This window comes from Pempheris klunzingeri, unplaced genomic scaffold, assembly GCF_042242105.1.
Source record: "Pempheris klunzingeri isolate RE-2024b unplaced genomic scaffold, fPemKlu1.hap1 Scaffold_374, whole genome shotgun sequence".
Taxonomy (NCBI): Eukaryota; Metazoa; Chordata; class Actinopteri; order Acropomatiformes; family Pempheridae; genus Pempheris; species Pempheris klunzingeri.
In genome coordinates, this window is record NW_027255311.1 from 10707 (window position 1) to 23444 (window position 12738).

Sequence of the window (12738 nt, forward strand, 5' to 3'; positions counted from 1 at the left end):
TTAGCTTTCAGGCCCACTGAATATGCACAGCAGTGTTGATCTCATTAAATCCTCTTGGCTTAAACTTGTACAATACAGTGAGTAATACTTGACCATGTTTTTAGCTGGAGGTGTCTTGTTAACAGTTGCACAGACGTCTCTTTCACAGTGGTGGTCTATAAGGGGAAAATGCTTTATGAGCTGCAGGGGAATGTTTGTTGCAATACTGCAAGTGGCTACTGGGAAAAAATTGGAAGCAAGGCTGAGTGGCACCACTTCAGTATCAACTTCTTATTATACATCCACGGTCTTCCCTCAGTCCAACACGAGAGGAAGAAGAATTACGACCAGTGCGAACGCCCCAGAGAGGGAAGGGAGCCGGGATAAGAGCTAAGGTTGGACCTGGGTGGTGGCCGCAGGAAGGTGGAGTGGATGAAATGGGACTCAGGCTGGCCAAGCAACAGGAAATCACAGAATGTTTGTCCCTACATCAGACCTGGCTTCATCTCAGCTCCTCGGATTAAGCTACTGCTCTCGACGGGCTCACCCTGCTCCAGGCAGATAGAGTACGGGGCTCTGGTGGAGGGAGGCGAACTCTGTGTTTACATCAATGAAGCTTGGCGCTCAAACACAGTGACAGTTGATGGACAATGTTTCCCAGATGCTGAACGTTTAATGTAAGATGAAGGCCATCTTATCATCACTACCCTGTTGTTGCTGTTTGCTTCGATGCAGATGAAAATTCAAAAAATGCAATATAGAATTATTTCCTGGGTGTATATGGGTGTGTGTATGCATATATGCATATAAATAACTGTATATTGCTTTTATTTTGTTTTATATTCTTTCCTGTTCTATTCTTAATTCAATTATAAGTATATACAGGATGTTCTATGTGTGTGTAACTTGAAGGGGCTACAACTTTCATTTTGTTGGTCAACCTTGTCTTGTAAAATAAATGACAAATAAATGAACCTTGAATCTTGAGTTGCTGTACACTTTTGAGGACATTGCAAGATTTATTAGGTGAGGATGAGGGTGGGAGGAGGAGGTGAAATGCTGCCCTCTATTTTTTAGGAGCAGGCGGCCAAATCTAACAACTTTAAAGAGTTTATCCTGTACTTAACTCTCTGAGAATATGAGTCATTGGACAATGATCCAGCAATAAGACCTTAGGGTGTGTGTTTGTTTGCATCTGCAGAACTGACACATGTTGAGCACCTCTACTGTGCAGGTAGGACCCAACGGACTGAAGACTAAACTCCCCCAGAGCTCACAAACAGTGTTATCATACACACCTTCCTGTGCACACACTGACTGATGTCTGCCTCTGTCTCGTGCACTCGTACACGCAGTCATTTTCACACCTGGTGTCCGCTACAGATCAGCAGAGCAGACCTGCACCTATCTCACAGCTCTTATCCTTTTACAGTGTCTTTGTCTTGACGCTCTGTCTGTGTCCATCCCTCCCTTGGCTCTGATTTCAAGATCCACAAATGATTTAAGTCTCAAATAACAGCAAGAAGGGGAGATGTTTATACTCTGACCATGTTTTCAGTGACAGAGACATCCCCACTTGTATCTCTATCTCTCCTGTCTAGCCGCAGCCCGCTCACGAAATACTCTTGGGATCTCTATCTCTTCCTGCCTCCCTATCTTTCTTTCTCCCCCTCACATCGACTCAGTTCAGTGCAGCATGTACTATCGGCAGGAATATTACATGAAGCATATTGCTAAAGTGTCAAAATATTACACTGGGAAAGTCCTCAGAGGGGCAACTCTCATGAATCAAACCAGAGAATCGCTCTGATCTTGCGACAGCAGGGGCCGTGGCTGATTGATGCCCTGTCAGATCCTGGGGTCTCTGGGTGAGGTGTTGGGAGGCAGTGGGGATTGTCTGGCAGGACAGGAAGTCTGATGGGGAGGGGGGTTAAAGGAAACTACAACGAGTGACAGGACAGAAGTGCTTGTCCTATGTGGACTAAGGAGGCTGAACAAAGAGCGAGTCGGAGAAAGACAGCATGAGAATGATTGCTAGATAATACTGAGTTCCTGATTGTACTCTGATGGTATTTATCAGAACAATAACAGTGGAATATTTTTTTGTGACTCCATTGAATTATAATGTGATTACATAATTTGTCACTGTGATTGTGCCGTGAAGAGACAGCGGTTTCTCCCAGAAATAAACATTAGCAGAGTGGAAGGAACAATGTTCCCTTCACAGGAGATTGTTTTTCTAAAAAGGGCTCATGACTGCACTGGTAGCCAGAGTTTGAATACACATGTAGACGCAAATGCTTCTTACCTGTACTTTTCTTACCCACACACACACATACATGCTCAGTTTATGCAGATTCTGTGTGTATGTGTGTGCGCTCTGCAGGGAGAAGATGCCATTCCACCACGTGCGAGCGGGCCTGCTCTATCCAGACAACTACCTGAGCAGCTCCCTGACGGAGGGCAGCGAAGCCTTCCAGCTCACCAGCATCTCCACAGAGGAGCTGGGAGGTGAGTGTGCTGACAGAGAGGGTGAGGAGGGGAGGGGGTTGAGGAGAGTTAAATGTGAGATACTAGCAATTATCGTCTCAATACTGGAACAATGCAGTTACAACGCTCCAATTCTCTGGAGGGAAAAGTTTTTCCATTTAGCCTTTTTGTCAGAGCTTGACTGGGTGCATTGGTTTCCAATTATGGTGCTTAGGAAATGAAATCAGTCACAGGACTCAGACTGAAGCAGTCCCTGACAGCAATAAAATACATATGACCAGGTCTGAATTTGGACAGCAATGTATTGATGTTGGTATGCTGATCCAAGTTTTCAATCCAATTTGCATAAAAATTGACGCCACCAGCGCTGACAAAGGACTGTTTCGATGTGGTAAATTGACTGTATGAAAGTAAAATTGCACATTGGCAATTTGAGTGATTGAGTAAGTGTTGTCTATGAAAGCAACCAAAAACATCCAAAAATCTGCACAGAGAGACATCCATATCCATATATATATTTATTTAATGCAGCCTTTTTAAAAGACAAGTACAGTGTGCTATTTTATATTCAACACATATGACCTTAAAGGTTTTCGGCTACAGTTAGATTCTTGAATGTGTTTTTTAACATGTATTTATTTATTTTGTAATTTACAGGTCATTTAACCAAGATGTTTAAAAATGACCGCTTCAATGAAAACTCATATGAATTGTTCATTTTTTCCACAGAGCTTTGAAGACAAAGTTATCATAACTGTTGGCCAGTGCAAAGAAAATAGTCACAAACTGCAGCTTTCCTTTAAATTGGGTTAAAGATTATCTATAAGACATCCCGAACATTCATATAACATCAAATAGCTAGGTGGTATGTAAATATAGAGTGGAGTAAAATGGGCCTCCATCTTTTGTTTTGGTTGTCTGGACAGTGCATGTAAGAGCATGAGTATAAGAAAGTAAAAAATTATAGTAGCTTTATAGGAGTAGCTCAGACATTCTCAGTTTGACATACAGAACGTGGCCAACAAAAAAAAAAAAAAAAACACCAAGTGATGCCTCTTGCCACTGTAAAAACAAGCTCAGCAGATTCCAGGAAGGCCGGAGTTACCTCTCTTATCTGCCTCGTGGGCTGCAATCGGCTCCCGGAGATGCATGGCCTTTTTAGCCAGGTGGTTTGCTGGTGAATTTATGCAGCAGAAGATGAAGTTGTTGTTGTAAAACTACAAATAGCATTTAGGCTCATTGCCTGGGGTTAGTAAGCCAAGGGTTATGGACTTCCACTTCTACATGTAACCAATGAAGGCTGTCCCCAAAAGTTCCCAAAATGACTATTTTGCTTGTGTGACTATGATTGTGTCATTCAACAGGCTTGTTTAAATGTCATATAGACAGATCAAGCAAACAAGAGCCATGTTTGTTTTGGTATGAGGTGCTGGTATTTCGGTGTGACATCTAGTGGCTCTGAATCCCTTAAATATCCTTATATAGGACATTCAGATTGAGAGTTTGCTGTCTGTACAGTGTGTGATCAGTGAGTGCTACGTTTTGTGCAAGCCTGAGGAATCCTAAAGCATACTATACGTCATTACATTTGGCTCCTGATTTGAGACTATCTTGTGAAAATCATCACAAAGACTTGCAAAGAGTGCATATATCGCTGGCATGGCTTGTTTAGTGGGAAAGAAGCAGCTAATCCCTTCACTGAGTGAGGACCGAGAGCACGAGTGACTGACTGAAGCTGTTTGTTTGTGTTTATATATGTGGCCTATTGTAGTTTGCTCAAATGAGCTTTGGTATGAAGTACTTTGTTGCATAAATCTTTTAATCCATTGTCCCTCGTGCACAACTCAACCCAGTTCAGTTCGCTAAAACAGTTGTTTTAGCGAACTGAAAGCAGAGCTGGTACTGTGACTGTCTCACCATCGTTAGTTCGGTTGGCCTTTATCTGTGTGTTGTTTGTCAAGGACAGCGAGAAGGGTAAAGTTGTTTGGACCTGTGTAGAGCTATTATATAAATTGAATTTGGACTCTTAGTTTCCAGACATTATGATGAGGCATTATGTTGGCCCCGTCAGCCTCCTATCCAACGCAACCAATGGGATTGTCTGATGTGGACAGAATATCCGTGATATTTGCTTCCAGCATCTGAAAACTCCTAATCCAACTTCAGAGAGATGCTGAAGGTTCTTCTAGGATCATCTGTTAGCGCAGATAGAAGGCTAGTTAATCACCCCTGTGTTGGATTGCCGCTATCCTTTTCTTTGGTTTTGAGGCATTTCATCAATCACAGGGAGAACATGTACAGTCCTGGGGGTTTAACTTCATAACACACAGCCACACACAGGCAGGGCTTCTTGCTCATTCACAAACACACATGCACACACTGGCAGCGAACAGTCATACATCACGGACCAGCTCATTCGTACCTTATTGAAAATGCACTCCTGACTGTTGAGCTGCATACAAATACATCTCACTTTGTTTTGGGAGGCCGCACATTCAACCGCATTCCCAATCCCTCGCCTCGGATTCTCACTTTACTTAGTGAGTGAGAAATAGAGGCAGTGGCACGGTGCTCAAGTCTAGTTATCAGCCGTAGGGGATATTTACAGGCTTAGATGGGGGCTGCCACTGAACTTCGGCTCTAGCGCAACTGACAGGGCAAAGACAGGCATTGGAGGCAGATCTGAGACGGACTTATTACACAGAGGAAGGAAGGAGCAGCATGTCAGGACGAGAATATTAATGACACACACCCTGAGAGAGACAGAGAGAGATGAACTTCATGTAAAATTCATTGTTTAAGTTAGAAAAAGGATTAGTCTGAGGGAAATTGTGATTTAAATTCCATCGTGCAGCAGGCTATTACTCTTATCGATTGTGTTTCTCCTGCAAAGATTTGCACAAATGTTGAATGCCAGCTGACATGACACCCTCTCCCACCCCTGATGTGTAGAGATCCACAGAAAAATGGAGTGGCTCGCCTGTGAAAAGAAGTTGAATGAAGACTTACAAAGTCTGCCCTGTCTCTACTGTCTTTATCAAGTTGATAAATTCGACCACCTCCACCCCTGACCAAAGCTCCGCCTTCCACCTCCACTTAGACAGTGCCAACTGATTGACAGGTAATTAGTCAGAGATTGACCAGGCTATTTTGTAAGAGGGTCCTCAGAGGTTTGAGTAATTGCACTGCACAAACTGATAGATGCTTTGAGAGGTGCGTGCGTTCACTTACAATTTCAAGTAAGAAGAAAGCCTTTTATGTGGGAGGAGAGAGCGGGAAATGCTCTTGGCAATGCTGGTGGTGATTGTGCTGCGTGGAAGGATTGGCACAGGTCCCTTGGGGTTTGTAAAATACAATAAGTATATAAAGATGTAAGAAAGACAAGGAAAGAGAGTGAGGGAGGGAGAGAGGGAGAGAGCGGGAGATCACCCTCACCTTGATTTGTCTAAAAGAAAGGATGCTGAAACCCTGTTATCAGCACCAGGGAAGCACATTTCAGCAACATCTACAGACCTGTTAAAATCTGTTAATTTCATCACATGGATTAGTCCATGGGCAGCATGGGGGTGCGGTGGTTTGCACTGTTGCCTCACAGCAAGAAGTTTACAGGTCCAAATCTGCCGGCCGGCAGGTTTGTGGTTTGAACCATGGGGCCTTCCTGTATGGAGTTTGCATGTTCTCCCCAAAGACATGCAGGTTAGGTTAATTGGTGACTCTAAATTGCCCACAGGTGTTATTGGTTGTCTATGTCTCTGTGACTGACTGGTGACCATTCAAGGGTGTGCCCTGTCTCTCACCCAATGTCAGCTGGGGTTGGCTCCAGCCCCCCCACGACCCTTAAGGATAAGCAGTATAGCAAATGGATGGATGGATGGATTAGTCCATCTCACAGTCACCATCTGAAGGCTCACTGATACATTTTGGGATTGTATGAGGTTGAGGACATGATCATATCGTATCATATAACATATCATCAACTTTTAAGTTGATATGATTAATCACTTTCTTTTAGCTTTGTATTTGGAAAGACTTCTTGAGGGAAAAGTCTGTCACTTTAGCTGCTAAATGCTCCACTAAGTTCACCAGCTAGTCACTAACTGTGTCTGTCTGTGTGTCTGTTGTTAAGTGCTGACAGGTAGCGAGTTTTTAGAGAACTGCTGCGTCTGGAAATAATGTTATGAGAGCAGTGAGACTGAACCAAAAGTTTAGGCTGGAAAACAATGAGCGGAAACTCAGCTGAAGGGAACTGCACAGTCAGGTGATAATTCTCTGTGAGTTTATGTGACCCCTTTAACATACAAGAAGTAATTTAATCCAGTGTTCATATAAACATCACGCTATGTCTGCCTTTGCTCCTGAGAGACAACAGTTATTATTCACTCCATCATAAGATCTGCAATGTAACAAGCAGTATAGACAAATAAGTGATAACAGGCATCACTCAGAAAGACAGAGATCAAACACACGGAATATCAAGCAGACAATTTGGAAAAAATATAAAAACATAAAATGCATAATATACTGTTTATGTCTAGAATTATTTCTATATTTCATAGGTTCTCTCCCAGAATGAACATTGGTCTAAACAGTAAATGTAAGTGGTCCCCAAAAGAAGACAGACAGACAGTAATTTACATTTGATATGCTATGTGTTGTCGTGCAGAGATCCGTGAGGCGTTTCGTGTTTTGGATCGTGATGGGAATGGTTTCATCTCCAAACAAGAGCTGGGCATGGCCATGCGCTCCCTGGGTTACATGCCCAGCGAAGTGGAGCTGGCCATCATCATGCAGAGACTGGACATGGATGGTGAGGCTCTACATAAGGACACACACTTGGGTGCATGCACAGAGCATGCACATGCAAACAGACAGAGTGGACCTTTTCCTAACCTAAATGTTGGGCTGTTTAACATATTTATATGTATAATGTTTGTATAGAGTTTGTCTGTATTAAAAAGGATGTGTATCAGCATGAAGTATATTTTCCTTCCAAAATAATCAAGCAAGTACAAATGTTCGGTTGAATTTTAAAGTAATATAAAGGAAAGATCCTCTTAAAAATGCCAAAAGCACAGATCCTGCCTCTTTCACTTGCTTGTGACAAAGAGGGGTTTTGAGTCACAGCGTCCTTCAAAATCTTCCCTCAAAACTGTTTCTAAACTGCCGTAAGAGCAGCAGGTGGTGAATTGTCAAAAACAAATTCCCCTGGAGACAATAAAGAGGGAACCTGTCTGCTCCTGCTCCTTAAACTCCAGCTCTGCTTGTAAATTCACACAAGATTGCAATTACTCCTAAGCAGTACCTGCATCACAAACAAGCTAGTCAATCTTTCAACTGGTTCTTATCTCCCTGCTCTTAATTCCACAGCTTGCGGTAAATATCAAAGGTCAAAGCTAAAAGCTTTTTGCTTTTGACTCCATGAGTAGTCCGACGATCTGAGAGCAGCGCTGCCGTTTGTTCTGAGGAGAGAGATTTGCTCTTAAAATCCTCTACCTCTGACTTCTATAGTCTCGATGTCGCCGCTAATAAAGCACTGAAAGCAGTCACAGGCACAATTTAGTTCAAGATTGTCAATTATTATCAGGTGTTAGACAACCTGCGCAGTCCTTCTGATGATTAATTTTATGCCATAAAATCCCTCCTTCAGAAATCTTAATCTGCTGATCTCTGGCATTATCTTCTTATCCTCCAGCTTTTAGGCGAAGCAGTCTTAAAAATAAGATTATATTATGTTAATTTAAAGCCGTATTTTAGAGAAACTGCAGCCAGGCTTCAGAATAGAGAACTGATGCTGTTTAATACTAAAGGTCTGCAATTTCTTAGTCATTTCTTAAGTATTTCAAAGAGGTTTCCTGGAAAGATCTGTGTAATTTGGCACTAATCGTAGGGGGAAAAATAATTTCCTTAAAAATACAGCTCCATTTAAACCTTAGTAAATATTATTTAAATCTGCATTCTCCATACATGTTGAATTATATGCTTATCAGTTGACAAATGTCACATTTTTGCATGTTCAGCTGGCCTGTTGTGTACTGACTAAATAACTCATTAGCATTCATTTACTGAGAACCAGCTGAATACTGTCTTTAATTTCCCCGTAATTAGTACCAAATCACATAGTTCTATCCAAGAAACTTCTTGGAAATTATTCAGAAATTACAGACTTGCAAAATGAAGTGTTATCCTAGTACCAATACTAACACAGCAGTAATGAGATGTGTGCAGACTAATACTAATTCTTCTGATCGGCTACTCATTAACAAGCAACAAATAGAACATTAGTTAATGCTGTAAAGTGGTGGTTATATCAATATTGGCAATATCTAGTATAATAAGTCTGTGCAGGAAATCAGTTTACAAGACATGCTGTTGTAGAGATGCACACTGAGTATTAATTCCACGGGACGCTGGCTGTTGATTACAATCTCTAACAACATGCAGCAATGGAATACATAATGCAAGCACTTATGTGTTGTGCCCTTTGAATTTAAATTTGCAAAATATTCCCTAAGTTGTCGCTTCACCGTAAAAATGAGCCCACGATCGTTTGCACGCAGACACACACAGGCACGTACTCACACAGGTGCAGACACCTTATTTGAAAGGTGAGTTAGTGCTGATGATGCATGGGTGTTTGCCATGGATGAGAGCACATCCATCTGTTGATCTATCTCGTGGTGATTTCCTTCTCTTTTCTTTCAGTAAGCAAATAAACTTCAGCATAAAATGCATTATTTAGTTTCAGTCTGCCAGCTTTCCTGTCTGTGGATCTGATTTTCTCTTGTGCGTGTGTGCGTGTGTGTATATGTGTGTGTCTGGCCGCAGGGGATGGCCAAGTGGACTTTGAGGAGTTCATGACGATACTGGGGCCCAAGCTGCTGTCATCTGACAACAGAGAAGGATTCCTGGGCAACACCATCGACAACATCTTCTGGCAGGTGAAAGAAAAAGCTCCTCTCCCTCTTCCTACCAGCTACAGTCTATTCCTCATCACTCACAATTCTCATCATTTATCAGTTCCATCCTTTACGCCTCCTCATACTTACTCTGACTGCAGTCAGAGCAAGTCTTACACTCTTAAGCACAGCCCTAGTTTCTGCAGGGACTTTGCATAGGCACACACCTACTGAAGTGCAAAAATACACACACACACCAAAACACACTCAGGCCCCCCACCTGCTTCTTCTGTTCTCTGACAAAAACAGAGACTTTTTTCTTTCGTCTCAGGGCCTTGAAGAAAAAGAGACCTGCTGAGAATTAAGTGTGTTTCTTTATATGAGTATGTGTATGTTTTTGGGTTTGTGTGTGTGCATGTGTGTGTCTATCATTCACACTTTTGCAGGAGGTATTACCATAATAAAGATTTCAGTGATGTGCTCCAGTATGGGGAAAATCTGAGCTTGTATGCTTTTAAGTGTCCAAACTGGGTTCATTGGTGATTAAAGCTGCAGCTCATCTACATGCTTTTGAACGTGTTTCCTTTGTTTTTGGAGTGAAAATTTACTGCTCCAGCAGCGTTTTTTTTTTTTTTTTGCCACTTAGGTAAGGCATGCAACAATAATGAAAAGTGCACAGTTTTGAGTGTGTGTGTATGTGTGTGTGTGTGTGTGAGTGTGGGGGGAGTGTTTGAGTCTGAGGACGGCTGGTTGAGCAGGGTGACAGCTCCCAGGAAGCTGTTCTCTGTTTTCCTTGAGTCAAATGAGAGGAGAAACATTTAGAGGGTGACTCACTGAAATGGGGAGGTGTGTGTGTGTGTGTGTGTGTTTCAGGTTACACATATACATAGACAGTCTTTGTGCTACATTTCACTGTGCAATCACTTGAGAAAATAGTATTAAAAAATCTATCTATGCCATCCACACGTCGTAAAAACAAACAAAATGAATGCAAAAAACTGCTGATTTTGATATCAAGATCAAATTATTCTAAATCGTGTGAAATAGAACACCTTTTAGAAATGAGACGCATTGCATCTATGAAGGCAGGATGGAGCAAGACCGACTACAGTGTGCCAGCCAGCATCGCTGAAAGAGACGAGAGAATAGAGAGGCGAGCTGGACAATATGTGGGGAAGGGGAGGGGGGGTTGGTGGTGGTGGTGGTGGTGATGCGGGGGGATGCCCCACATAAAGATACAGGAATATAATGGGAAAACCACAAAGGAGGAGAGTTGGGAGAAAATGAAGGAAGAGGTACAAGAGACTGAGATTCATGAAGGTCGCAGACAGTGTGCATCTCGGGGGTGATTTAAAATGTTCACCTCCCACAAAGAAAGAGACACAGACCAAAAGAAAACAGGAAGAAGAGGATGGAAAAATGAGAGGAGAGAAGCAGGAGGGGAGAGAGGGAGCGAGCAATGGAAGCGGAGAGCAAAAGAATATAGGGAGAGGGAGGTGGAGGAAGAGGAGGAGGGGGATGAAATGGTGGGAGGAAGTGTGTCTCTGAGGACTGTGAGAGCAGCGTTTTGTGTGTGTGTGTGTGTGTGTGTGTGTGTGTATGTCTGTTTATATTTCACAGACCTCAGAGGGAAACAGGAAGAAAGAGAGAGTGTCATTGTATTGAAACGAGAAGGATGGAAGAGAAGGAGGCACATCATGGTGGGCCATAATGACTCAGTTCAGTATGTTCAAATAATATCCTTGCACAGTGAGATGTATAATAATTGACTTCATTGGGGAGACTGGAGTTGGCAGGTTCCGTGTGTAATTACATTTTCCTCTGTGTGTGCATTTGGGTGTGCTTGTGTTGAATATATTTTTGTAACCCCGTGACTGTGTTCTGCTTGTTTGATCCAGTGTGCTGTTGAGATATCCAAAAAACATTTCTGTTTTTTTGTTTATGTTCTACTGTGGCATGGTCTGAGTAAAACCTCAGGGAGATTTAGATATCTGCTTTAAAAAACAAAACAAAAAAAAACCTCCTGACTCAAGTTACCACGTTTCTGCTGACTGTCAGTAAATTAGATTTGAAGCACCCAGTCTTCCATTGCAAATTAAGCTACAGTGCCTAAAGATACAAAACAACATTTTTTTTGGTCAATATCATAAAAAATGTTTATCCAAAAGGACTATATTTGCGCTGAGTGGGAGCAGGAGAAATGAAAAATGTTGTTTTCAGTGTCTAGTCTTACATTATATTCATTTGGCAGATTCTTTATGTCTTAAGGGGAAAAACACATCATGAGCAGTTTTGAGGTTCTTGCTTAAGGACACTTGACACAACATGTAGTCAGGAGAGATCAGGCCCATACAATCGATCCTATGATAAATACCCAACCCCCTCGACCACCCAAAATTGTGGCACAACAAGGACCACCAAGAAAGGGATAATGTCCGACGAGGTGTTCATTATCAGTATTTAATGGACAACGTGGAGGCAGAGAACCATTGTTGGACAGTTGCCTCCGCAGAGACCATTAATTCTTGATAATGGACACCTTGTAGGACATTATCCCGCTTATAGCATGGTCATTTAAAAAAAAAAAAAATTAAGACCATTCATCTATATTTTCATGCGTTTTGCAACCAAAATCAAAAGTTTTTCACAAGCCGTAACTCTGTTTCCCCGGTAACGCCTCAGGGTCTGACTAATACCTGGATCAACCATTACCATGCCATTAGGTTGTTATGTAATGGAAACGTTGTTCAATTCTCCAATAAATAGGATGGATCATAGATATGACTTGGCAAAGGGAGATATTTCTAGTCCGCTCAGCTCATAGATTCCTTTGGCTCAGCTGTTAGCCATAAAGCTAAGCAAGATTCAACGTAAATAAAGCTGTGTACAGTTGACAATCAGTAAATATGTCACAGTATGTTTAACAATAAGACTAGCCAGCTAACCAGCTATGTCACTGTCCCCAAATCAATATCAAGATTTTTACAGACAAATGAATAGCAGTGTGTAACGTTAGTGTTGCTGCAGCCTGAAGCTGCGAGCTGAATGTGAGATGTATCACCCTACAGGATTGTTGCCCTAATTTTCCACACAGTTTATCAGTCGACAGTTTTTCAGGATAGCAGACAAAAGCTCCAGATCACTCTCACAGGCTCTCCCCTGTGAATGTGGATCATTGATGTAAACAGTTCAAAGACGTGATCGGAGAGTGATCATGTGATCCAAAGTCTCAGGGAGTTCAGAGGGGATCAGTCTTCTTCCTGCATCTTATGTGTCTCGATCTTGTTGTGTTCAGAGGATGAGAAAGGTCCTAATTTAGAGACAGTTTGACCGGTGCTACTTAGTAGGTGTCCACTATCACCTTTAACACCCA

The 12738-nt window shown here is 42.2% G+C and overlaps 1 protein-coding gene across 1 annotated transcript; it reads left to right on the forward strand.

The window, feature by feature from the left end:
• Positions 1-2372: 2372 nt before the first annotated feature.
• LOC139225542 (calcium-binding protein 8-like) lies at positions 2373-9407 on the forward strand (the record flags this gene model as incomplete). Its single annotated transcript, XM_070856330.1, has 3 exons — positions 2373-2490; positions 7133-7276; positions 9295-9407. Coding segments are annotated over exons 1-3 (375 nt in total), but the record flags the coding sequence as incomplete, so codon positions are not given.
• Positions 9408-12738: the final 3331 nt, after the last annotated feature.